Source organism: Camelus ferus, chromosome 30, assembly GCF_009834535.1.
Source record: "Camelus ferus isolate YT-003-E chromosome 30, BCGSAC_Cfer_1.0, whole genome shotgun sequence".
In the NCBI taxonomy this organism is placed as follows: Eukaryota; Metazoa; Chordata; class Mammalia; order Artiodactyla; family Camelidae; genus Camelus; species Camelus ferus.
In genome coordinates, this window is record NC_045725.1 from 13,045,694 (window position 1) to 13,073,116 (window position 27,423).

Below are 27,423 nucleotides of genomic sequence, written 5' to 3' on the forward strand. Positions count from 1 at the left end.
CAGGGGCTTCACTTGCCCACTAAGGACCATTCACAAACCACAGATGAAGAAGTCCAGCACAGACAGAAGGCAAAAGCAGCCGGCATCACAGTGGAGAAGGGGACCAGGAACAGGAGCAAGCATAACCAGCAATCCAAGCATTGAGCTGATGAAGAGGAACCCTGGAGGGAGACAGAAGTGGCTGGAGATTCGGGGAGACCAGAAGAGACCTCATGATGTTCAGCATCACCAGATATCACCAGAATGACGTCAACCAGGATCAAAACTACTAGTCAGGGCCATGAGGTTGTCACATGCATACATAAGAGTTGCAGTTTTATGTATGTATAACACAGCCTACCTTCTGTAGGAACACTCTCTCCCAGGACAGTACCTTGATGAGCCATGAACACTCAGAATTCACCTTCCCTCCAGCTGACAAAAACCTCTCCTCCCACAAACTACAGTCATCGTGATACATGGCTTTAGACTCAAGCACAATCTTTGACCAAAAATCAGAGCAAACCTAAGTGACTTGCATGGATAATGCCCCAACTTCATGGCAGCTAGAGTTTCAACTTTCCTCTGCTTTGCTCTTAGCCATTAAAGAGTAGCCAAAAAAAATAATTTGATCTTCAATTCCTAGAAGTATGAACCAGTGAGTACCACCCAGGACAGCTGAAATCAGCAATTACAATATAACTTCCTAAAGATTTAAGTCTCAGACTACAAAACTGCACGCTGTCTTTACATTTTTAATTCCCCTGGCACATCTCCATCATCAGACAAAATAACGGCTGAAGGAGTACCGTTGAAACAGACACTTGGAGGAGCCAACGGGAGTTTGGGAGCTTTCGAAATGATGGGACTTCCCAAACTGAAAGTCAGGGCACAGGGCAACAATGAAGGCAAGCAGAAAATTAAAATGTGCTTCAAGGAAACTTGAATAAATCTAATGAGGTTATGGCCGCAAAACAGCGCTATTTTTCAAATTCTTTAAGCTTCTATAAAATCTCTTTTTTTCTCTGCCTGCCGTTTCTTGTTTTTTACTTCTTTCTTCAAGTGGTCTTAGCATTTACCAATTTTTCTTTTGAAAAAGGAAAGCATAAGTATTTTTAGTGTTGTCTGTAAAAGCAGAGTCTAAGCCATATTCAGTTTAATCTTACCGTAAATCATCTTCTTTCTGATCTCCCTCCAAAGTTACTTAGGAGGTATTTTTTAAAAGGTGTAATTTTTTATTTCAGAATTAACAAACTAAAGGTTATAAAAGAAATTTCAATTCAATGGTTCAGAAAAATCAAGACTATGACCCCTTTTTTTCTGAAAAGGGACAGAGACAGGTTACTGGTATGCTTGCTGCTAAAGCTCCCAGGTCGGCCTCGTGGTATTTTCCGCTGCAAGACGTTGAGAATTAACAGGAGACAAGGCCATCGGACCTGCTCTTTGGCTGGGACAGCAAATATTTACAACTATTCAAAGAGTAAGCTATTGGCCTGAATTGGAAAAACATTTCTTTGTATTTACCTGAATAGTCACTTACAAAAATGCATTTTAGGAGAATTCACTTCTCTATTTAACAGATTTAACAGCCTGACAAAGATATGTAATTTCAAAATATGGAAAAATACTGTATTTGTAAAAACACAGACTGGTAACAAGACAGCCCCCCCTCTTTTTTTTTAATAATCAGATATATTTCATCCTCTTTCCCACCAACTCAAAATCCACCCTCACTGGCAAACTTTTCTTCCTGTTTTATTATGTTAGTAAGTGATCCTTCTAAAATACCGCTACCTTAGTCTTACTAAAGCACTAGCAACTGGAGGGATAAAAACACACCGAAAGAAAATTAACTTTATAAGGCACCTGGCCAAAGATATTATCTCAATATTTAGGAATCTCACATTCCAGGTCAAATTTCTTAACTTTAGATACATACAACTATGTCGGAAAAAAAATCAGAAATGAATTTTGAAGGTAATGAAAATATAAGTATAAAAAATTATTTCAAAGAAGACATTTTCGAGAGAAGAGGCTCCTAAGGAGACTGATGAAAAATACATTACAACTGTTAAAATGTGGATTGGCACAAAAAAGAAGGGAAAGTTTTGAAAGACAATCAAGAGTCAGTAAAATAAATCCCCCAATCCATAAAAGCTAACCCAAAATGGAGCTATTTTTGTGCAAGTGCAGTCAAGCAGCAGCTAGCGCCCATCTCCAAGCATTTCTTTCCCAGCTCTAGGAAAACTGAATTCACTTGCAGAAAGAGTGAGATGTCGTGATTAAGGAGCATGCGCCCTGCAGCCAGCCTGCCCGGGCCTTCCTGGTTTTGTCACTCACAGACAGCGTCACCTTGGGTGTGTAACTTAAGCTCTCCATGCCTCTATTTCCTCATCTGGAAAATACAGATAATAAAAACACCCACCTCACAGAGTGCTGTGGTGAGGATAAATCAAGTCCGGTAAAGTGTTTAGACAGTGCCTGCCATAAAGTAAGTGCCACGACATGCTGGTTAAGGCTAAACTTTCATTCCAAAGTCCTGACAGTGTCGCAAATCCAACTTCTGCCTGTTGGCAGGCGCCACCCAACTGACCTGCTTTCCTCATGTCCCTCCCATCTTTGTCCTCAGTGGCTCCCCACCGTCTGCCACATGCAGCCAGAGCTTCCAGTGATTACCCTTTCCAATGTGAATTCCTATCCCCACTCCCAAAAACAGTTGCAACAGACTGATCTAGACAATGACCCCTAGACGAAGTCATGGTGACTCCCACTCCCACATTCCCTCGAACTGAATCCAAACTACCATCACCAAAGTCTTTTATGGATCAGCTTGAGCCCCTCCCTCTAAGAATCATCTCAGGGATTTCACTCTTCATTTCTCTCTGGCTGCCCGTCTTGTAGGACTCGTCAGCACTTACGGGAATAAGTCATTAGCTCTCTGCGTATCTTCGCTCTCCCAGAAACTATTAGGTGTCTTGGGACACGGGTGATGTACTATGTACTCCTTTCAGTCTTTCTCAATGATAAGCCATCATTAGGGCCTCAAATGAAATTCTCTGAATTATGAAGAAACGTAATCTCACCTGAACCGTTACGACCGCTGCCCCTTGGCACATCTTACCACCGCTGCCTCTGCACTCCAAGTGGAGTGTGGCCTGCTCTTCTCGATTAACGTACTGTTTGGGCATCGTGTCCAGCAGCTCACTATCCAGGGCAACCTGCTGAGATTCCCGAAGAGCTGCAGTTCTGAAAAGCATCATTAGGAAGTGTCAAAAAAAAAAAAAAAAAGTCTTAGGAAAGGTTTCATGGTAAGCGATAAAAGCATCCAGTTCTCCCCAGTCTGCACTGGAGACCAGTAAGACACAAGGATTCCACAGTAACGGAAGACCAGAGGTGTGTGTGCCAGGACTTACCCAAACCCCCTCGCCGGCAATCAGGCCAACCAGCAAGTTAAGAAAGGAAGGAAAACAGGACAACTTTTTAGCCAGAAACAAAGCTTCATCTAGAATCTGTGTTATATCAAAACTGTTTTTAAACGGACCCTTAAATACATAAAAACAAATGAGCGTCCCATCCCGATTCAATCATCCTAAAGGGGCGTCTTGTTTGTAAGCACTGGTGGCTTCTTAGGTATTAGCCACTCAAACTGAGATGTGGAGACAGGGAAGGCTAACTGTTCACATGGGTGTCAACGCCGTTCTAACTGTTAAGTATCATTATGTTAACGTGCAGGCGGCCTGTTAAGATGAAGATATATGCCTACACCAAAAACCACCAAGGAGAAAAGGGCCAAAAAGAGATTGATGCCCGTGGGTTTTGCAAAGATAAAACTCTTTTACTTTATAAAACAGACTCACTCCACACACTCCTCTTCACAGGATCACCAGCTAGAGTCAAAACTTTTAAACAGTTGATCATTCTGTATCCACCGGGAACTCAGAACACTAAATGACTTTCCCACACTTTGCTCAAGTATCTCTGTCAATTTTTAAAAGAATATGGAGAGTTAGAGAGCAAAGAAGTGACCAAAGAGAGTAAATCTCATTTCATTCCCTTTTAACACCATCTTCCAGTATCAGAAGGTTTCCTCAGGAGAAGCATAAGAAAAAACATAGCTGGCACGGCTGACCCTCAGAAATGCCACCACAAGACACATGTACAATGTATATAGTCCATGAAAACACTACAGAATTTCAGTGTGAAATTAAAAGACTTGTCACAGCTGGGTTAACTAAGGTGACTGTCTGAGCCAATCTGGTCAAATTACTCTTACGGTTAAGAAGGCCGGTGGCAAAGCCCTTCTGGGTGCTACTCATCCAGGCCGTCAAAGCACGAGGCTGGCGGTCTCGGTCTTACCTGGCCTGCTGCTGCAACACACTCAGGTCTGCGCGCGCCATCTGGGTGGTGTCCTTCTGACTCAGGAGCACGGCTGAGGAAATAACTGGGACAGGGGGCCTCATGGGGTGCAGAACTAGGGGAGGCTGGGGGTCCTCATGCTTCCGCAGGTTACTTAAAACTCTTTCTTTAGCTGAAAAACAATTAAGTCATATTTACTGAATAATGGCTACTAGCAGGTCATAACGTACTGCATAACTAGTCTGTTACCTTCCTAAAGAATGCTAAAGATCTGAAGAATAGTTATTTAAATCACCAGAGCCTTAAATGAATAAAATCATTATCTTTCATTACTTGCGAGTTTTGAGGGATCCCCCACAGGCCTAATAATATTCTACCAGGAGCTGAGAGCTCAGAAGCATGTGTTATGATTAAATAGAATTCCGAGCCTCAAAAATTCTTAATGATAGTTAAAGAGCTACAGCTCATGATTTTAAATTATCACCCTAGACAGTTTTGCATGACATGCTAGGTGTTTGGACTTGACACTGGTGTAAAAGGGATCCAGTGAATGAGTCTAAGCCAAGTTTTAGAAAGATGGTAGCTGTTATCCGGACAATGGACTAGGGAAAGGGGGCGGGGAGCCCAGTTAAGCATTTAATGCAATCATCCAGATAAATTTCATAGGAATAGGAGAAAGAGGAATGGGCATTATGGAATGAAGCTGAGTGAAAAATCTTACATTAGGCCAAGGTTCAAACAGGAGGCCTGAGAATAGTAGAGTTAAAATGAACAAAGACATGAGCATAAACTCCTACAGATCTTTATGTAGTCATAGAGTCATTCATTCATCCATTCATTCATTTATGCATTCACTCAAAAAATGGTTTATGAGTCCAAATAAGAAATTAGCCACCATATAAGAAAAATTAAGGTAAATAAATGTCAATCTGTACCATGCAAATTTGCACTGGATTGTACATGGTCTCATACTGGTCAATCCAACTTAAACGTTTATATTTCTATGCTTAGTACAGGGCTGAGCACACAGTAGGTGTCCAGTAAATTTCTATCTTCCCTTCCTTTCTCTTCACTCCACTATTCACCTACCACACAGCTGGCAGTGACTGAGGGACGGGAAGAAAAATGCTGCCATATAAGATAACAAAGGTCAGGAGAGGTCCAAGGAACTTCAAGTCAATAAATCAACAAAGTACTTAAGGGACTACTATGAATTTCCGATCTCATTCCAGATATAGCATTCAATTTTCTATTCTTGTTAAGAAAAATCAAAGAAAATTTAATAGCCATGACTTTACTTGGCATAAGAAATCTTGTATTGTTTGTAACCCAAACAGATGGAATTTAACATTCCAAACAGGTCAAGTTCAAGACCATCCCTTATAGCTGGGGTTTTTCCACTAGAACTACCACTCTGCACAGAATTCAATAAAGTTGGATATTCACTACTGGGTAAGGCTTCTGACTATGTTCAAGTTTCTTTCAAGCAATGTTAGGTCATGATTCTAAGGCAAAAAAGGAGGCTCTTTTTCCAATAAAATATAACTTATCATTAAAAAAAATCAATGGTGATTCTTTAAATACAAAATAAAAGACAGAAAAAACTTAATTCAGAGCATTGTCAACTATAATCACAACTCTGGACCACAACTGACAAAAATTATGAAGCCAGCCAATAAATTTAAAAAAAGAAACTGGTGTCATAAGCATGCAATAATCTGTGAAGTGCTCCTGAAAATTTTCCTACAATCACAATTACAAGTTCAATTGTTTCATATAACCATCATCTAACCTGCTATATCATCTGAGAAAAAAATGAAACTTATTATTTAAAAATCTAGGCCTTAATTTTACTTAGAACTGCATGCAACCTATACTGATGGCCAAAAACAAGACACGTGGTGACGAGCAGGGTCCCTTCCCAGCTTTGTGACTCGGGCAGGTGACCTAACCACCTTACCTTACCCGTCAGGGTCCTTACCTGCTCAGAGGGGATAACTCTCACAGGGTTGTCGGGAGGACTGAGTTAATGCTAAGAAAGTGATGGGAATAAACTAAGGGCTTAATAAATTACTAGCTTAACTCCAGAGAAAAACAGTCTTTCAGGGCCATGTTAGGAAATGTGAAAGCACCAGAGATTCTAAGACACGACCAGAGACACATTCAACAGCTTACAGATCTGTAAACACAGCTCTTCCTCTTATTTAACAAACTTTCAGGAATAAAAAAATGAGAATTGATATGGTTGGGTTGAGGGCAACTTTTATACCTTCCCCTACATTTTTTGCTATATTGCTTAATTTTTTTTTCAATGCACTCATATAACTTTTATAATCAAAAAAAAAAAACCTATTATTATTTCAGGGGAAAAGATGTTGGAGGAAAAAAAAATTAAGAGTCTTAGATAACACTGTCCATTTGACACTCAGCACCTTTGATATTGAGTAGGACCATGCACCCCTGCCCCCTCCAACCCCTGCTTCTTGTTTATCAAAAAGCTGAGGTCTCCCAGGCCTTCCTGAGTCATAAAAGAGCAGGCTCAAGTAGCTGATGGTTAGGACAACAGTCACAGACTCACTGTCTGATGCACACTCCTGAGCTGTTTTACAGATACTGTAACTTACTGTAACTGCCACCAGAAGGGAGAAGCTACCTGCATGATGACCAGGTCTCTTCCCCAGCCTCCCCTTCAGTAATCTTGCGAACTGTGACCAAGGCTGTTGCCCCCAGGGTCATACCCCTGCCCTCCTCTCCTCAAACAGAAACCAAATACTCTTACCTAAGTCTCAGGAGGCAGCCTCGAAGAGAAGAAACAAGAACTGGTTAGAAATAGTGAGGTCCAAGATGACAGAGGACTTGACTGCCAGGGGCCCTTGCCCCTCGTTATAGGCTCACTGTAGTGTGTTAGCATGCTAAACGACACTCACCAGCGCCGTGACCGCTGACGATTGCCATGACAACAAGTGGAAAAGCCCACACAAGGACAGGAAAGAAAGGTGACTGGTTCCAGCACACCCAGAAGGAGGACATGATGGCAGAACCTTCCAATAAAAATCCACATGGTCCAGCCCATAGCTGGAGCTGTCTCCACCGGCCACCTTGGCTGACGGTTCCCTGCGCAAGTGCATCTCTTTCCTTTTCCCTTCCCTTGAGCAATAAAGCAACTCTTCACTTTGTCCCTCTGCCTCTGCTTGCAAATTCTTTCACAGCCAGCAGCTAGGACCCAACTTTGGTGGGCTTCCTAATTCAGGGGTCTCACTACGCCACTAACACCTTCATTTACAGATGAGTGAACTAAAGCCAAGAGAGGTTCTTACTTTTCTCTGATCACACAGCTAACCAGTTGGTTAGTGGCAGAGCTGGAACAAGAATATATTTTGGCCTTTCTCTGAATCACCTCAGTGCGCTATCACACTACTAATTACAATATTTTGTTCAACAATTGTATGTACAATTTTCTTATATGCCCTACATTTTTAAAACATATTCAGTAATTTATTTTTTTTCTAGGAAGATTTTTTTTAAGTTTTTGCATTTTTTTAATGATTTCTTTGGGGGGGAGGGTATTTAGGTTTATTTATTCATTTAATTTATTTTTTTAATTTTTAATGGAGGTACTGGGAATTGAACCCAGGACCTCATGCATGCTAAGGACACACTCTACCACTGAGTTATAACCTCCCTCCATATTCAGTAATTTAAATTAATAAATGATCCCAAATATTATTTTCTATTATTTTTTGTCATAACATATGTCATCAGCTTTGCAGGTTAAATGAGCTTTGGTGGCCTGGCATAGAAAACCAACTGACAATTTATAAAATTGTTTCTCTAGGAAAACTCACTGTGAGAAACAACCAACTTAGAAATTTTGATCCATTTGTATGGTAAAACTTTCAGATACAGAGAAAAAGAGCTCATGAAAGAAAAAGACTTCTAATTTTAAAACTACAAACCGAAAATAACTAAATTCTAAGTTGTACTTTACATATTGTAAGTCAATTTAAATGTCTTTTTAAAGCATCACGGAGAAAACAAACTACCAACATACTTAATCACTTTCCCAATACCAACTTACAGCAAAATACAGGGGACAGAAAAACACATGAAACTGTACCACCAGGATATAATCAGCAAAATCCAGACCGCAGGGAAACCCTACGGTCCGCAGGTGGAGCCATGTCTCAGTGTGGGCCAAGGAGATGTAACCAGAAGGTCTACGAGCAGCTTCTTGAAAGAGTTCTTAAAAGAGGAAGACCCTTCCCTGCTGAATGGAATGCAAATGCAACAGCTTAAGCTTAAGCAGCTGTCTTGAACCTTAAGTGGATGTCACATATGAGGAAGGTGGGGCACCAAGACAGCAGAAGCAGGGGTCCTTGGAAGGCTTTCAGGTTATGAAGCTACTGCTCTGAACCACCTGCCTCCAGACTTCTCTTACATGAAAAAGAAAAACAAATCTCTATCATATTTAAGCCCTAAATGTTTTTGGAGTTTCTCTCATTCATAGCATAATCTAACCCTAAGTGACAGACAAGTTAACAACAAACTCCTAAAAAAGCAATTCTCACTGAGGAATACAGAGTGTGAACTTTAACCTTTAATGGCTCTGATTCATTCATTCACTCATTCATTCATTCAAAAGGTCCGTTGCTCACTCATGTAACTCACCCAACAACGGATCAGTGAAGTCCAGCTGCACTGACAGACTGCAGGGTGTGGAATGGGACTCCAGCTTGGCCTGCATCCACAAACCAATGGTTTCCTGAAACTCGTAATGTATGCGCTCCATGTTCAAATACTCCATCCACAGGTCCTAGAACGGAACCACAGGACTTTAACTTTCAGAGATGAATCATATATTCACATATAAAACTATATTACTATAAAGTGAACCAGTAAGTTTCAACATGAGGTGGTCCATTCCAAGTTCTCCAGGCATTAGGATGAATCACATTTAAAATGGGCACCCTAACAATCGTAGGAACCTTAAGACTTTTTGATTGTGTATCACGTTTGTAAAAAATAACACAAACACACACACACACACACACACACACACACATATACTACTGAACTTGTAAAGTATAAGATATAGGTAAAAAACATAAATTTTAAAGAGCTAAAAATAAATATACTGAAAATAAATGGATCTGGATTATATCAAGCCCTAGGTCCCAATACCAGTTCACAGGAAATACAGGGGACAGAAAAACATATTAAACTATACCACTAAGATATAATCAGCAAAATTCAGACTGTGGGGAAACTCTGTGGACAAGCTACCCAGTTTCTTCAACAAATAAACGGCAATTAAAATGGATTAGGGGAGGACCTACAGGTTTAAACAGATTCGTAAGAACTGTCAACCAATTATAAAATGCAGGCTCCAGTTCAAACAAACTGTAAAAGTAAATTAAAAAAAAAAACTTTGATGACATTTGTGAGATAATTGGAAATTTAAACACTGTCTAGATATTTGATAATAAGAAAGTATTGTTAATATTTTTCAGATGGAAACACTTCAGGGTTATGTGGTTTTTATCCTCATCTTTTAAAAGATGTTATCAAATGCTCTCTAGGATTAGCTCCAACATGGCATCTCCAGCTACCCAAGCAATGAATTTGGGAGGCCCTATACATCTCATCTACTCTACCTAATCTAAAAATCCTATTGATTCCATTGATTCTTCTTTAATATATTTTTAATTTGTCCATTTATTTAATCACTCCTGCTATTTCAATAGCTCTCCAAAGACTTTGGAAAAAGACTTCCTGCCGATAACATTCTCTCTGCCATACCCCATCACCATGCCTTCCTTTCAACCTGACAGACTCCCATTTGTCTTGCAGGGCTCAGTTCAAAGGTCACACTCCAGCAGCCATCTGAATCAGGTGCCATTCCCGTTTCCACAGCATCCTGCGCGGTCCTCTCCCACAGTCTTTATCACCAGATATAATCATTATTCAGTCCCCTATTTGATCGTAAGCACCTTGAAGGCAGGGACTATGTCAGGTTCTTTTTCTACCTTGAACAATAGCTACCTGACACTTTAAAGGCATTCAGTAGATACTCATGGAAGTGAAAGGGCAGAAAACTAACAAGATGACCACTGAGCTGTTCAGGCCTGCCCTTCTAGCCAAACTCACCTTATGACTAACAGTCTCCCCTCCCTGTGCACTCTCTTCTTAGAATAACTTAGCCTTTTACTCTAGAAGTCTTGAAAGAAGGCTACGGAGTGAACCTCAAGAAAATGGCCAGACCCTCCTCAGTTCCTCGGTAACAACAGCAAGTTCCTTTCAAGGGGAAAGGAATGCAGCCCCTGCTCACACCCTGACTGCTATCACGCTCCTGTTCTCATTTGTCTATAAAACCCCAAGATGGGCTCACAGTCTTTAGGGCGTCCGCCTGCTGTGACTTCCTTTGCCTGGCAAAGCAACAAAGCTGTTCTTGGCTACTGTCCTAAAACTCCGTCTCCAACTCTCAATTCGACTATCAGGCTACAGAGCCTGGTTTTTTGGCAAGAGATGGAAGGGAAGAAAAGAAGAAAGCAGAGCAGAGAGGAAGGAAGGAAAACAGAAGGAAGTCAAAGACATCTACCCAGAAATGAAACAGTGCATACGATGTGGAAGCAAGTAGATGTAAAGATCCAAATTAAAGTCTCTCAAGTCTCAGGGGATCCTACATCTCATCCCAGTGCTGGGGTCGATGCCCCATAGAGCTCAGCCCCTAGGGAAAAAAAAACTGAACAGGAGAGAGATGTCTACACACACACACAAACACGATGGCTATCAAAAGCTTAGAGAAAACTCAGAAGTTTTGGCCTAATAAAAGACCACAGATGTCTTTGTTTGTGCACCTGGGAGAGAACAGCTTAGAATATGTGAAGACTAGAACTGAGTGTCTCCAGAAGGGCAACCAAAATGTGACACCTCCAAGTCAGTCATCTCCAAAGGTGAACAAACAGGAGCTCCCTATCTCCTCCTGCTATTAACTTCCTGTGTAATGCATGACTCTTGATAAATCCTTACAGTGAACTTGCCATGGGAGTAGAAATGACTGCTTCAAAGTGTTCAGCTGCTGACAATTTAAAACAAGGACGAATACTGTCAGAAGAAGGCTGTGTTTATGAGGCTGTAGAAGGTCCCAGAATAAGCTTCAAGCCTTCGGGTGAGGCTTGAGATTCAAAAGGAAACATCCCCTCAATATAATCACATATTTTTATAAGTGATTTTATATAGTGACAAAACCACAACAACAGTGACCATCCAAATGACCTCATTTCCATATCAATAAGGGGTTTTACCATTAGATTATAAAAGTGACCAATTCAAACTACAGCCGGATGTGCTGGAAGAGACACCGCCGTGGTTTTTACCTGCTGATTCTGCATCACTTTTGCCAGCCTGTGGGTATCATAGTGCTTTGGCAGAGAAGGGATATACGTATCTCCTTTTTGAAAATTCTCATCTTCTAGCCATAATATATATACATTGAAGAGCCTAAAAGAAAAAAAAATTATATAAAATGTTAAAATATGCGCAGGCAAATGAAGTTTCTCACAACCCTAGGAACACATAAAAGTTCAGAAGCACATAATATAGAAAATGTTTCCAGCAACCATCACACTCCCAAGAAGGGCCAGCAGGGGATAAAGACAGGTCACAAATCATTTCAACATGATGCAGTAATTGCTTAAACAAAAGGCATGAAGAAAGGGCTCTGTGAACTGTGTCACTAAAGTAGGGTTAAATACAGTCCACAGAAAAAAAATAACTGGAGAAGGTGATTTTAACACAGACCGCGGATCTGAATTTGGAGCTTTTCTTTCCTGGGCAATCCAGTCACAGCGAGCCTTGGTGCTTGGAAAAATTCAAAAAACATTCAAATAAACACAATTTCTGTCTTCCAGAGAAAACATTAAAAGCCCTTTTAAACTTATGCATTGGAAGAACATGCCAGCTTCAGGCTCAATAACAATCTCCTGCCTCAAGGAACCACAAGTAGAATTCACAGCACGTATGCACCCTGTTCTCATCAAGTAGAGAACAAAGTCAGGCTTAAAAAGAAAAAAAAAACTTGACTTTCCAGTAAAAACTCTTCTAAAAATTTAATAATGTTTCCTTTGTTTTTATTTTGTTTTGTTTTACAAGGAACACAGTCCATGTGAGTTAAGATCACTGGTATGTGAAGCAGTTATTTGCAGCAACAGGTATCAGAAGAGTCTACAGCACACAAATTACACACAAATAAACCGGGTGGCGGACCAGTGGTGGGACTGGGCTTTACTCAATAAAGTGGAAAAATACCACCTTTATCTCCATACCAGTCTGAGCAGGAAGGGACCCAGGGACAGGGCTTTGAGGCTCTTAAAGGGGAGGGGCCGGGATGGAGCTCCCTCCCAGCTTCTGACTCGATTCCGTGGCAAGTTCACATCGTGCCAAAGGAGGGCAGGAGGGAACATCAAAGACTTTCCCAGCTGACCGAAGCATTCAAAGATAAAGCCTTCCCAATGGTTAAGCCCAGCTAAAAATAAGTTTCCCCTTAAGCAAGTCAGAGAAAGGGAGAAATCATTCTGGAGGCTGAGAGAAGCCCTAAGGCTTTGAGGTTAAGCAAGCCTGAAGCCTCGGTGCTAGGTCGAAATGCTGGGTTTCCTAAATGAGACACTGTGTATACAGAGTTAATTTTTAAAAGCCATTTTTATTAATTAAGTCTTATTTATAAGAGGAATGTCTGATTCATATCAAGCTTACAGATGAACGGTGAAGGAACAGTGTGAAGGGGACCAAAACTAACTTCAGAGTTCTTAACTTTTGGGGCAATGCAAATATTGTGCCTATTTTTAGAAGCAGTTTTGGGAGATTAAGAATCCACTGCACCCCAGAATTCCCTCGAGGGTCTATGAACCCCACTTAAAGAACCTTGCCTGAGGCGTCTGTTTCTTTCAGAGAGCTCTCCTAGCAGGCTTTTCTAGCTGTTAACCTGCCATGACCAATTGTTTTGATTTGTTTCTGATATTGAATAAAGAAATACAAGAGGACACCAGCCCTCTGGTTTAAGAATTTTCACTCAGACTCCAGGCACCTGCTCATTCACGTCTCATAAAAACATTACAAGATGCAGACCTGTCGCCAAAACCACCTTCCGCGTTCAATCTAACAGGTTAAAAGAATACATCCAGCAGCCTGTAACACAAATCACGGCTCAGCACGGTGCCTGCGCTGCAAACAACAACATGAATGGCTGAAGAGCCAACCTCACGAGCTCCGTGTGCAGCTCCGGGGAGGTCAGGTAAGCGGCGGGGCCCGGCTGGCTCGCCGGCGGCCCTTCACTGCCCTCTGCTGGGACGCGGAGGGCCTTGCTGGCCGCATGGTGGAAGTCAGCCACCTCAGTCAGGCGCCTCTTCATTTCTTTCAACAAGTTGATATGAGCAGGGCTTTGAAAAAACCTTCTTCCAATACAGCCATCTATGGGTAACCTTAAAAAATGCAAGCACAGATCACAACAGGATCAACGCAAGCTGCTCCTTCTAGGTGACACAAAATTGCAGTCAGTTACCAAGTCGACTTATTATGGCTGTGTATTTACCTCGTTAAATTAACACATATTATTTCTATCTCAATGGTTACCGTAAGGCTCCAACAAGATGGCATAAATGAAAGCAGCTTTTAAAAAGAATGAAACGTTATGCAAATTCAAGACACTCTCACCACTTTGTACAAGACATTCAAGATACTCTCTGCTTCTGAACAACCTGCAGTCTGGCAAAAAACAGACGTGATAAAAGAATCAACATCTGCCTGCTTCAGCGGAGTGAGTTAAGGGAGCGTGGTGAACCCGGAATGGAGCTGAAGCCAGACAGCAGTGGGCAGTGACAGTGGGCAGGTCCAGCTGGCCAGAGTCCCTTTACACCCAGCGGAAATGCCGGACACCCCAGCCCATCCACCCCAGGCACAGCCTGGCGTACCCATCACAGGTCCCCTCAAATAAGCCCCAAGACAGTCACACAAGCAGCCTCGGTTTGGGACAGTTTCTCTCCCTTTGCATCTCCAGAGACTCTCTGCTAATCCTTGCCCAGTTCCAGGGTGTGGCCTTCACCACACTGGGTTTGGGGGTGGTAAAGAGAGAGGGTTGTCACAAGATACCCTGACCTCAGAAAAGGTCGAGTCTAACAGATGTGAAACAGGAGAGGAGAGAGGCTCCTAGTCAGAGAACGACTCTAACTCACACGCCACAGTGTGACAACACAGAGCAGCAGAGCAGTCAGTGCAAAGGCAGGAACTGATTCACGGAAAGTACCACCCTGGGTACCATACCCGTACTGCGGTCCTGGGCGGTGAAGATACAGGAGGAAGAACTTCTGCCAAATGAGCGGCAGAAGGGGATGGTCGGAAGGCGTGATGAGAGCCTGGTGGGCCCAACGATAAATCAGCAGCCTCTGGAGGGAGGGGACGATGGGGAGCTTCAGCTGGGCCTGGGCCTTCTACAAAAGAGGCGAGGCTTTGAGCAACCATGAAATGACCACAACTGCAAACAGTCAGCTCTTTCTACGTGATCCAAATGAAAACATTTTGTTTTCAATTCAGTTAAGAATAAAAAAGTCACATAAACCTTACTTCTCTAACCCACTAGCCAACACTTTCACCTTCTAAGTAGCAAGACGTGAGGCAGCTTTTTGGGGCTTTTTGGCAAAAATTTCACAGAGCCCAGAATTGGAATGGGTCTTGAGCATCACCTCGTCTAATTTTGCTTCCATATAAAACACTACAGCACAAGGGAGTAGAATGATATGAAAACCAAACTAAATTTTTCTGTCAGACTTTATCTTGAAAATTCAGATTTTAAATGGGCTTTCAAGAATGATAAACTCCTTGACAGGCTCTGAAATCCAACAGCAAAGTCCACACTATAGGACCCTAAAATAGAAGGTCTTTAATTCTAAAGTCTTATTCCAGACTTTTCCACACTTTATAAAGTGAGCCTAAGGATCAGCTAGGGAGTTTTTAAAAATAAATTCCTGGTCCCACTCCAGACTCAGAAACTCAGAAAATGGGGTCCAGGAATCTGCTTTTTAACAAGCTCTCCAGGGGTTCAAAACAAAGACAATCCCCTTTGTACATGCAATGAACACAGCCTCAAACTATTAGGTTGTGACTCTCAATGTTAAATGAATCTTAGGGAAAAAGTATATACTTCAGTTAAACCATGTTAAGCATTAGTTTGGTCATTGTGTTTTCCAAATAGTCACAACAAAAGAAAACCCTTCTGCCCAAAAGCTCTAGGGGAATCGGTCAGCATCAAAGTGTGAACCATCTTCTACCACTCAAATGCGGAACCGCTATTTGCACCTTCAGAGCCTGGTCGGGGCTGAACGCAGCGTTTATAACCAGCTCCCCTTCAACAACTCTTCGGAGCTGGGAGTCTTCTTCAAAGATGGACTCCACGTTCAGGACGGTCCACGCAAACCAGACCTACAGTGACACCAGGCAAAGGCGAGGGGAATGAGCTGCTGACTCAGACAAAACACATGCTGATAACTCTACAGATCAACATCTTTGCGATCATAAATCTCAAAAATTATTTATAGCATCTGAAATTAACACACAGTTTTGTTTTGTTTTTTAAACTTTTTTTTTCAGATTTATTTTATAAGGGGGAGGTAATTAAGTTTAGTTATTTATCTCTATGTGGAGGAGGGACTGGGGATTGAACCCAGGACCTTGTGCATACTAAGCATGTGCTCTACCACTTGAGCTATACCCTCCCGGCCAACATATAGTTTTCATACCTATTTCTATTCTTATAAATTTAGACAAAATTGGTCACTGAAAAATGTTAAGTTCCTTTGGAAAGGCTACTGTAGTAACAGAGGATGTTAGTTTGCTCAACAATATCTAGTGGGCAGGTCGTGCATGCAGAGGGCAGGAAAGAGGACCACACGTGAGCTCCGACCTCAGAAAGTTTTCCATTGACCAGAGGAGACAAGACTAATATATAAGGAACCAAAATGTAAAGTGAGAAGTGTGAGTATGAAATCAGGGGTCAAGTGCTATGGGAAACCAGAGGAGGAAGGGCGCGGTCAGAGAAGGCAGCTACATCAGAGAAGGCTCAGCTTGGGGACTGGAAGGGAGGGCATGCCTGGTAAGAGCATCAGTGAGGCAGAGATGGGAATGCCAGAGATGCACGCAAGGTGGCAGCGTGGAGTGTGTTTCAGCTGGCCCACAAGAGGTATGAAGAGCAGGGGTAAGACTATCATAGGAAGGTGACGGGTGTCACCACTGATTTAAGTGACACACAACTGGACACACAAAGTCTGAGAGGTGGTAACAATAATGAAAATAATGCTGTTAATCAATGATAATGACAACAACCGTAGTAGCCAACACCTGGGAAGCGCTGTTCTGAGGGGTTTACATGGAGGTGTGATCATTATTCCCATTTGACAGACAAGGAAACTGAGGACACAGAGGTAAGCCAGCTGCCCAAGGCACAGCACTAGCAAATAGCACAACTGAGACTAAAGCCCAGGCGGTCTGGCTCCAGCACCCGCTCTTAACCCTGCCCTGCTGCCGGCCGGGCTCTGCAGGCAGGCAGGTGGAGTCTGATGTGGAGCTGTCTGACCCTGCGGCGGCCGCTTGACTCCAGGAACCTCAGTTAACTCCTCTGTGAAACAGGAGCAGCAGTGGTACCTCAGCAGGGAGCTAGAGTGAGGATTAAATGAAAAAGGATTCTTACACATAGTAAGCACTAAATAGATGTTAGTTATTTCAGGTTAGTAGTAATGTATTAAAAAGGATGATAACAATATTAAAGTTCACAAAAATAACAAACAGTCCGCAGTGGACTGCCTACCTGAGTGGATGTGGCCAAGCCCTCCACAAAGGAAGGGGTGATGTTGCCAGCCACAATCCAGCTCACCAAGGAGGAGAGGAGACTCCGGTCACAGTGGTACCCCAAAGCATTCTTCACCAGGGAGAGCATGTGGAATAGAGAGAGGAGGCTTTAAAAAACTGAAATCAGTGAGCTTTTCAAGAATATTAGCAATCATCTTACTATGATGGAAGGTTCTGGTAAGATACAGATTTCTGTCATTGGCCACCAGCAGTGACAGTCTCAGGCAGCACGTTATAGCCAAATGTAACGAGCAGGGCTCTTCCTGGGGGTCCTTCCTGTGGCTTTACAAGGATCTGAGCTAGCAGACAATGGTTACTGGGTAAAATACCGCTAAGACAAAGCTTAAAAAAGGCAACGGCCAGAGCAGTACTGAGAAAAGTGCGTGCGGGAACCTTCCCAGAAGGCTACTACCTAGCTGATGACCGAAAGATAAATTCTCTAACAGGTTCACCTTATGTTGCTGGTAGAGCAATTTCTGCACACAGTCTTCCTGCATCAGCTGGAAAGCTGTTTTACACAAATGGTCCATGAGGAACAGGATGGGTTGTTCTCGGTACCAAAGATGTTGGCTTATAAGAGCTTGAACCCAGAACTCCAGTACAGCAACCGGGCCCACTTCATTGGGCTGAGCGCTTACAGAAATGTGGGCCTATGGAGAAAGGGTCCAGATGATGTGAAAGGTTAATAAACAGCCTCTCATTTTTAAAACACTAACAAAACCCAGATCTGTTAACTCTCTTGGCCAAAAGCACTATGGCAAGTGCTCTGAAATGACCAACACACAGATGTGCTGGCATCTGGGGTCTGATTGGGAAGGTGGGTGGGGATGGACTAGGGGCCGACTAGGGCCCTGACCTGGATCATGCTGTTGAGAAGCTTCACGTTGTCACCATGGCTGGCTCCCATCAGGTGCTGGGCCACCTTGTGGGTGACCTGCTGCGTGACACCCTGAGGGACACCGCTGTCCAAGTGTAGGAACAGGAGGAGGTGTGACAGAAACCTGCCAAGTACACAGAACAACACACTTTACTTTCTACTCGGAAGCAACAGAATTTCCAGTGGCTCACTGCTTGTGAGAAAACAGAAAAATATCGAAGTGGTCCCATTTTTAGGCCAAAGCTCAATTTAGGGATTCTGATAACTCTTCAGGAATTTCAGAAGAATAAGGTTTTCCAGTTTACCGTGGATTAAACCCGCCCCCCTGCAGACGTGCGGCGAACAGACCTGAGCAGCACAAACACGTGCAAGTCAAAGAGCCACTCGGCCCCCCCCCCCACTCCCAGACAAGAGCAGAGGTGCCTACAGGATCATTCCGCAATCTTTTGCTGGGTGTCAGCTCCACACAAGGTGGCACGTGGGGGATTTGGGAGGAATACATCGCCGCAGTTAAGTCACAGACGTGCCCTCAGTTCCCTGGATGCACCAGGCTCCCTCCTCTCTCAAGGCCCTTGCCTGAAACACTTCCCCACACCTAACCTGCCGAACTCCTACTCATCCCTCACGTCTCATCTGCAATGTCCCTTCCTCAGAGGAGACTTTCTGACCCCTCCCCGCCATCTAACATATGTCTATTCCATTATTCTCTCTCATAGCACTCGCTGTCTTCCTTCATGGTCCTTCAAATTGGTAACTGCATGCTGAGGATGTGGTAATGTCCTGCGTGCCTGAGGGCAATGCCCAGCCTGCTTTGTTCCGCACCGCACAGACGGGGACAGCGCAGAGGCAAGGATCAGCGGTCGATACTGCGGAATGAGGGTGCCTTCCATTTCACATGTGGCACCACGCTGGCCACACTCCTCTCCAGCAGAAAGGAAACAGGAAGGGCACAGTAAAGCCCTTGAAGAGTTCAGAGGACAGAGCCAATGCAGGCTTTAGATGGGAGAGGGAGACACAGAGGAGGAAACACTGGAAACAGAACCTAGACAGACTCACCATTACTCCAAGTTTAACAATTAGGGGGGAAAAATAGACCATTCAATCTAATTTTAAAATCTCTTAAAAATCACAAAAACCTAAAAACAATTAATTAAAATTGTGCCAGGCAAGCATCATCGTCCTTCACGTGCATCACTTAATCCTTACACCCAGCCTATGTGAAAAACAGTAATATCTCATCACACAGATAAAGAAACGGAGGCTCTGAAAAGTTAAGGAACTCACCTGCGTTCACACATTAGTAAAGTGACGGGCTGGAGACACAAACTCCCACCTGACCACCCTGAAGCCATGTGCGAACCAGAACACAAGTGTTCCCAGGCACGCTTGGTGCCTAGACTGCTAGTTTTAAACTAAAATGTTCTTAGGCCCAAAACCACTCGTACTGAAGCAGGATCCCCAGGGAAGGAGCTGGGAACTTGTACTTAAGAAGCTCTCCCAGGTGTTTCTCATCACCAGGCAAGTTCCCGACACAGTTTGAAATGACACACAATGAGAAAACTGCAGTGTCCCCCTTGTGCCTCTGGATGTACCATGTGTTCCCTACCACACAGGCCCCCTCCACATCTGGCCTCACCTCTCCTTTCCTGGCGCTTCAGAAGGCCCCAGCCAGGTGACCTCCTCCCTGCCCCCCGGACAGGTACTTCTCTCCCCGCCCGTGTCCTCACTCATGCTCTTCCCCAGCCTGGCCTCTCCAGACTTTCCTCTCACCCTCTATGGACACTGGAAAGGTCCTGCCTTGCCACATCCTCCCCACTGGCCCAACGTCGACATGCACTTCAAAGCTCAATTAGAAACCCACCTCTTGCATAAAGTCACATTGGTGGGCCATCTGCTGTTTCTGTTCACAGAGCATCCTCTGTCTCCCTTCTGCTAACACATCCTTTCATTAAGGGAATGGTCCTTCCTCCGTGCTGTACAGAGTTGGTCGGTGGAGGGGGGAGTGGTTCTCAATACAGAATCCCTGCACACCTTCCTCTCAGGACTGGTCAGTCCCACTGGACACAGCGACAGGCTCAGGGAGGGCACATGACTAAGTCACACCAATCAGGAATCGTTACAAGGAATAATGATAAAGAAAAACATTCGCCTTTCCCAGGGGAAACTACGGTGACGCTCAGTTCTCTCAGTAGCCATGTACTTCCATTCCCCTGGAAAAAATACGTCTGTAAGAGACGGGCTCAAAGAGAGAGAAGCCAAGGGACCTGAGAGGGTAGATAAACAGAAAGAGAAACACTAACCCAGGGCCTCTCAACTTCGCAACCACTGATATTTTGGGACAGCGAATTATTGTGAGGGGCTCTCCTGTGTACTGTAGGACGTTCAGCGCCATCTCTGGCTTCTACCACTAGACGTCAGTAGTGGCCTCCCCCGCAACCTCCCCCTCCCAAAATATCTCTAGACATTAACAAAAGTCCCCTGAGAGTCAAAATCCTCCCAACTGAAAACCGCCACTTTAGAAAGATGGTAACCTGATTTACCATGAGCCGTTTTTCCCAAGCACATGAGTCAATACATTCCCTTCTCGGTAAAACAAGCGTGCTTTGGGTTTTCATCATATGCAATTAAGAATCTTGATTAATATCCATCCTTAATTCCTTCCCTCCCTAAGCAGCTATTTCTTGTACCACAATTCCATATACTTTACCATACAGAGTTGAGCCTTGAACACATGGGGTTAGGGGTACTGACCCCTCATGCAGTTGAAAATCCACATGTAACTTTTGACTCCCCAAAAACTTAACTAACAGCCTCCTGGTGACCAGAAGCCCTACCAATAACATAAATAATCAGTTAAGACATATTTTGCATGTTATATGTATTACAGGCTATATTCTTACCATAAAGTGAGCTAGGGAAAAGAAAGTCATAAGGAAGAGAAAATGCACTTACAATACTGTACTGTCTCTATCAATACTGTAAGTTTACATCATCTGTTTACAAGATGAATCAACTGTCAGTACCTACATGGACACTGTCTTGTATGATATAAAACACTGGATATTACACACATTTTATTAACACTAGACTTCAAAAATGAAAAGACGATGCAAAAAAGAAATTCATATTTGTTTACAGGTATAACAATTCATGCACTGCTACTGAAGAAGCAGCAGTAAGACTGCTTTAAGGCAGCCTAGGGTAATCAATATGATTGCTTCACAGTCACCCAGCCTACATGCTAAGGAATGAATCATAAAGATTTTACGGCAGGGAGAGGCTATAGCTCAAGTGGTAGAGCACACGCTTGGCATGCACAAGGTCCTGGGTGCAATTCCCAGTACCTCTTCTAAAAATAAAATAAACCTAATTACCTCCCCCCACCAAAACAAGATAAGTAATACAATAAAAAATAAATAAAATATTTTTAAAAATTTACAGCAATATAGTATAATCATATTCATAATACAATATTGGAAACATTGTTACATTTTTTTAAACCTACTTACTCGTGATGATACACTGACATGCAGTTTCTCCGATTACAAAAGCGAGAGGCATACTGTGCAGTTGTAAAACTCTTTGAAAGCAAAGTTATAAAACAGTAAGAAAACTAACACATTATTAATTCCGTATGAAACGTCACTCACCTCACACCTACGCAAGGATATCTAAGCTAGGTGATGATCACACAAAACGTCTCCTACAGCTCTTGCCGTATGGCGATGAGGTTTTCTCAGGAAGACACACACATAGCCACAGTACGGCATAGTATTTACTGTTCAGTAAGTGGCAGACGATCCTCATAAAGGTCTTCAATCTCATCATCTTCACGCTGAGTAGGCTGAGGAGGAGGGAGAGGAGGGGTGGGTCCTGCTGTCTCGGGGGAAGAGGCGGAAACGGTGGAAGGGGAGACAGGAGAGGAAGGCACACTCAGCATAAGTTTTAGAAATCCACTGGAACTTCTGACTTCTTTGCCTTTTCATTTCCCCAAAAATGTTTCTATACTGTATCAGTCCTTTTTCCACCAGTTGCTTTAGTTTCAGTGCCTGTACTGTAGAAGGGTCCATATCATAAAAGAAGTCAAAAGCCATCTTGAATAATCAGAACCTTCTGCCATGTGGTCTAATGTTAATTTGTTCTCTGGCGCTGCTTCTTTTTCTTCCTTGTCATCTGGCACCAGCTCAGAAGCTCCCACCTCCATCGAGTTATCTTCTGTTAATTCCTCCAGTGTGATGTCTATTACGTCTTGAATTTCTCCAAGATCCATATCTTGAAACCCTTCCCCCACCCCTGGCCCCAACTTCTTTGCCACGTCTACAACCTCTTTCTTTTTTTGAATTTGTTATTTATTTATGGGGGGCAGGGGGGATTATTTATTTATTTATTTATTTTAATCGAGGTACTGGGGATGAAACCCAGGACCTCGTGCACGCTGAGCGTGCACTCTACCACTGAGCTATATACCCTCCCCTCAACAATCTCTTTCATGATTTCCTGCATTGGCTTTGTCATAAATCCTGTAAAGTCATGCACAACATCTGGACACAGTTTTCTCCAGCAGGAATTTATTGTTTCGGGCTTGATGGCTTGCACAGCTTTTTCTGTCACAATGATGGCATCTTCAACGGTGTAATCCTTCCAGACTTTCATGATGTTCTGTCACAAACATCTTCCATGGTGTTGACAATCCTTCCCACAGAGCGCCATGTGTAATAAGCCTTAATGAGCCTTATGACCCCCTGACCTACAGGTTGAATTTGTCACATTGCGTTTGGGACAAGAAGACTACAGTGATGTCTTCGGTGTTAAATTCATGGGGTTCTGGGTGGCCAGGGGCATTGTCTATTGTCAAAAGAACTTTAAAAGGCTGTCCCTTAATGGCAAGGCACTTCCTGACTTCAAGGACAAAGCACTGATGGAACCAATCAAGAAAAAGGGTTCTTGTTCTCCAGGCTTCTTGTACAACCAAGACTGGCAGCTGGTGCCCATCTTTTCCCTTGAAGGCTCAGTGGTCAGCAGCTTTATAGGTAAAGGCAGTCCTGACCATAAACCCGACTGCATTTGCACAAAACAGGAGAGTTAACCTGTCCCCTCCTGCCTTAAATCCTGGTGCTCACTTCTCTTCCTTATTAATAATGTCCTTTGCAGCATTCTTTTTCCAGATAGGGCACTTTTGTCTGCATTAAAAACCTGTTCAGACATCCTTTCTCCTCAATGATTTTTTTTTAATGGCATCTGGGAAATGACCTGCTGCCTCTTGGTCGGCAAAAGCAGCTTCTCCTATAATCTTGACATTGTTTAAGCCAAACTTCTTTCTAAAATTATCAAACCATCCTGTGCTGCCATTAAATTCTCCAGCTTTAGGCCTTCGCCGTCCTTCTGCTTTCGGTTGTCATATAATGATTTTGATTTTTCTTGAATCATTTTAGAGTCCATAGGTATGCCTTTCTTACAGCAATCCTGCACCCACATAAAAGCTGCATTTTCAATATGCGATTAAAAAGTATTTCACAAAAAGTGCAACATTTTGATGCCTGCTGGTGTAGCTACAGTGACAGCTCCACAAATTTTCTTTTCTTTTTTTTACGATGGTCCGTACACTGGATTCATTGATCTTGGAATGACAGGTGACTGCAGCTGCAGGCCTCAATCCACAGTACATGTCAAGCAATTCAACTTTTTCTTATAAAGTCATGACTTTCCTCTGCTTCTTGGAAGCACTTCCAGCATCATCAAAGGCACTTGGTATGTGTCCCATGGTGTTATTCAAGGTTTACAGTATTGCACTAAATATGATGAAAATGATGCAAGAACCACAAGAGGTCACTTTTTACTGATGTGCAATCTACTGGAGAGACAAACTGCTCCCTCAGAGATGACTAGCAACATATAGCGTTTTAAGAGGATATTCAACGCTTGAACTCACTGTGATAGAAACAGGAGGCGGCCATGAAACCATCACAGTGGTACAGCATGTACTACATTACTTTTATGCAGTTATAATTTAATACTGTGCCTTCACATTTATTTACATTACTCTTGACTGTGAATGATGCTATATATGGTCTTTAAGTGTTTGTGTGTGTAAGTTTTGATAAATTTTAACTTTTTTTTTTTGAAGGGGGAGGTTATTAGGTTTATTTATTTATTTACTTAATGGAGGTAGTGGGGATTGAACCCAGGACCTCGCGTATGCTAAGCATGCACTCTAGCAATTGAGCTATACCCTCTCCCCGATAAATTTTAACTTTCTATAATAGATTTGTGTATATTTTATGGTAGTAAATGATAGAAGAGACTAGTATCCACATGTATTTTATACATACATGACATACTTTTTTCCTATTTTTTTCAATATTTCTAGGCTGCAAAGTTCACCTGTGAGCTTTTCAAATTATCACAAATCTCCAAAAAAATTTTCCAGTATATTTACTGAAAAATATCCTCATAAGCGGACCTGCACAGTTCAAACCTGTGTGGTTCAAGGGCCAACTGCAATGCAAATGCCATCCATACATCCTAGCATGGACCTGCTAATACTCTGCTTCATAACTCTGTAATTACCCCAAAGTCTTATTTTCTCAACAAGATTATCAATGTCTCACGTGATAAGCACTTTCCTATGTATCTTTTCTGTATATAATATCACCCTTTAAACACTGCAGGCAATAAAAAGCAATGTGTTTTGATATTGATACCACAGCAAAGCCATTTGCTGCTCAATGTCAGAAGCACTGTTCAGAGATTCGGGGAAACAATCACTCTTCAATGCTAATAAGCTATAAGCGATCCAAAATTAAACGACAAAGGGAAATATCTTTCACAACAATAAAACAATAAAATAAAAAAATAAATAAAATAATTATTAGATTTTCATATTAGATGTTCATCACTCAGCATCCTAAACTAGGCAGGAAGTTCTCTGCCTCATAAAAAATATACTGTTGAAATATCATTCCCTATATTACACTTAGAAACCAGAGGACACAGTCATTATGTACTTGCTGGGCTGTTCTCTACTTACTGGTCATTCTTCAGAAGGTAACACTGGCAAGGGTAGAACAAAGGCAGAATCTTATCCAGGACGTGGACCACTGTTCTCAAATGCCTCGACTGGACCAGAATTCCCAAGAGTGGGATGCCTTCTTCACAGAACTTCACAATGCTATGGACAAAGAAAAAGGCAATGAGCAGGCAAGGCAGCCAGTTCATAAAATGACGTCCTTCCAGTAAGCTATCAGCCTACGTGCTACCTGCGTCTTCTCAGGTCTCCAGCACCTTACACACACCCACACCTCGCACAGGAAGACAAGGATCAGGACTCTGCAAATATGAAGGGACTTAAAGTTCGCCTATATTTCCATTTTATACGAAAGAAAGGTGAAGCATCATGCCCCAATTCACACAGTTTCCTGATACAGGGTCTAAATGAGAACCCAGGTTAGCAAATTTCTAATCCAGAGCATTTTGCTTCTCAAATTGTGCTTCGTCCAAAGGTCACAGGGCTCTCACTGTCTGTGTAATCCCACAAGGTATTATAGCAAAGATTCAAAAGTGAGCTCAACCTGTCTGTACAAACAGACAAAAATTTTCCGAAACCAATGTGTCACAGAAATTTACCTTTTTTTTTTGACTCCTCAGAGAACCTACCTTAAGAAATAATCTCAAATAGGAAAAATATGACAGATGATCCATGTAAAAATGTACTTCTCAGAATTATTTATAATTGTGAACTCAGAGGCATAAATGACAAGGTAAATTTTGGAAAAATCCATTCAATGGGAATATTATGAATAATTTTAAAAGAATGCATATGGTGGCCAAGGGCATTATGGAAAAATACTTCTGCAATAATGATAGTAGGAAAAAAACATAAAATTTTATACTTCTGATTATAACTACTGGTTAAAAAAAGAGTTATATAGACAGGGAAAAAACAGATGATATCACACCAAAATGCTCATGTATTGCAGTGCAAAAAGTGAGTGGGTTTTTCTCCGTTTTCCTAATTCTATAGTTTGGTTACACTGCTTTAATTTAGAGGAAAAAAACCTGTTGAAAAAATAAAAGTAATAATGCAGATTATGCCCTAAGGAAACGTTTACAATATTAGAAGTGAAAAACAAAGGATCTATAAAATTATACACACATTATAGCTCTAGAAAAGATCCAAGGAAAACATACTGAATAAAAATAAACAGAAAAAATAAGCAATGTTTTATTGGGATGAGAAAGATTCTGGATGATTTTTTTGACTATGGTTCTCTGTACTGTCTATGAATTTATATTCATGTATAAGTTATGTTCTGTGTAAACTGCCCCCAACTCTAAGCCCATTCATAAGACTGTTTTCAGTTAGTTCTAGTATATATTCGTCCCAGATGACCACAGTGAGTTCAGCCCCAAAGAGAAACACTTTTCTCACTGTCACTCAGTATCTGTGAATTAAGAGCTGCAGTCCCAGAATGAATACAAGAAATTAGAAAAATCATGAAACAATTAAGTTCCGAACATTACACTCAAATAATCCACATCGCAGACACTGTCTAGGCATGTTAATGTTTCATAACACACTGAAGCCTCATAAAGTAAGTCTGACTCTACTATTGTTCCCATTTTATAGATGAGGAACCTGAGGCACAGGGAAGTGTGAATGACACTAGGGCTACTAGAAACAATGTGCGGAGTGTCTCCCAACGGGCTCGTACAACTTCCCTCCTCCTCCTAGTAGATCAATTCTGCCCTCGTTTACTTTCAGATCTATCCATAATTGGGCTCTACCAATCCACCTCATGACCTCCATTCACCAACAGGGATCACGGGCTTCAGTCAGGAGTGTTTCCCCATCACTTTCCCTCCCCCTCAGATACCTGGTGCTCCTTCCCACAGTCGTACAATGAAACACTTACTATGGGTGGCGGGGCGGTGAGGGGAGGAAAGAAATAGGTAAGGGAGCTTAAGAGGTAAAAACTTCCAAGTGCAAAATAAACGTGTCATGGGTGTGAGATGTACAGTGTGGGGACTATAGTCAATAACTATGCAATATCTTCGTATGGTGACATATCAGAAGTAGACTTATGTGGTGATCAGTTTGAAATGTACAGGAGTATCTAATCACTATGTTGTGTAACAGAAATTAATATAGTGTTATAGGTCAATTACACGTCAAAAACAAACAAACAAACTCACAGAATAAGAGATCAGACGTGTGGTCACCAGAAGCCAGATGGAGGGGAAGAGGGCGCTGGACGAAGGCAGTCAAAAGCTACAACGTTCCTTATATAAGACAAATAAGTACCAGGGATGTGATGAATGAC

The 27,423-nt window shown here is 42.4% G+C and overlaps 1 protein-coding gene across 3 annotated transcripts in view; it reads right to left on the reverse strand.

The window, feature by feature from the left end:
- EPG5 (ectopic P-granules autophagy protein 5 homolog) overlaps window positions 1-27,423 on the reverse strand; it is a 97,760-nt gene that overhangs the window by 39,918 nt on the left and 30,419 nt on the right. For all 3 annotated transcript variants that reach the window (XM_032470650.1, XM_032470651.1, XM_032470652.1), the window contains 11 exons: window positions 25,131-25,271; window positions 18,083-18,227; window positions 17,679-17,876; window positions 17,186-17,296; window positions 15,682-15,804; window positions 14,650-14,816; window positions 13,590-13,811; window positions 11,712-11,835; window positions 9,004-9,148; window positions 4,336-4,507; window positions 3,063-3,225 (listed from right to left, as the gene is read on the reverse strand). In XM_032470650.1, the coding sequence (XP_032326541.1) occupies window positions 3,063-3,225; window positions 4,336-4,507; window positions 9,004-9,148; window positions 11,712-11,835; window positions 13,590-13,811; window positions 14,650-14,816; window positions 15,682-15,804; window positions 17,186-17,296; window positions 17,679-17,876; window positions 18,083-18,227; window positions 25,131-25,271 (1,711 nt within the window). The remainder of the gene's footprint in view (window positions 1-3,062; window positions 3,226-4,335; window positions 4,508-9,003; window positions 9,149-11,711; window positions 11,836-13,589; window positions 13,812-14,649; window positions 14,817-15,681; window positions 15,805-17,185; window positions 17,297-17,678; window positions 17,877-18,082; window positions 18,228-25,130; window positions 25,272-27,423) is intronic.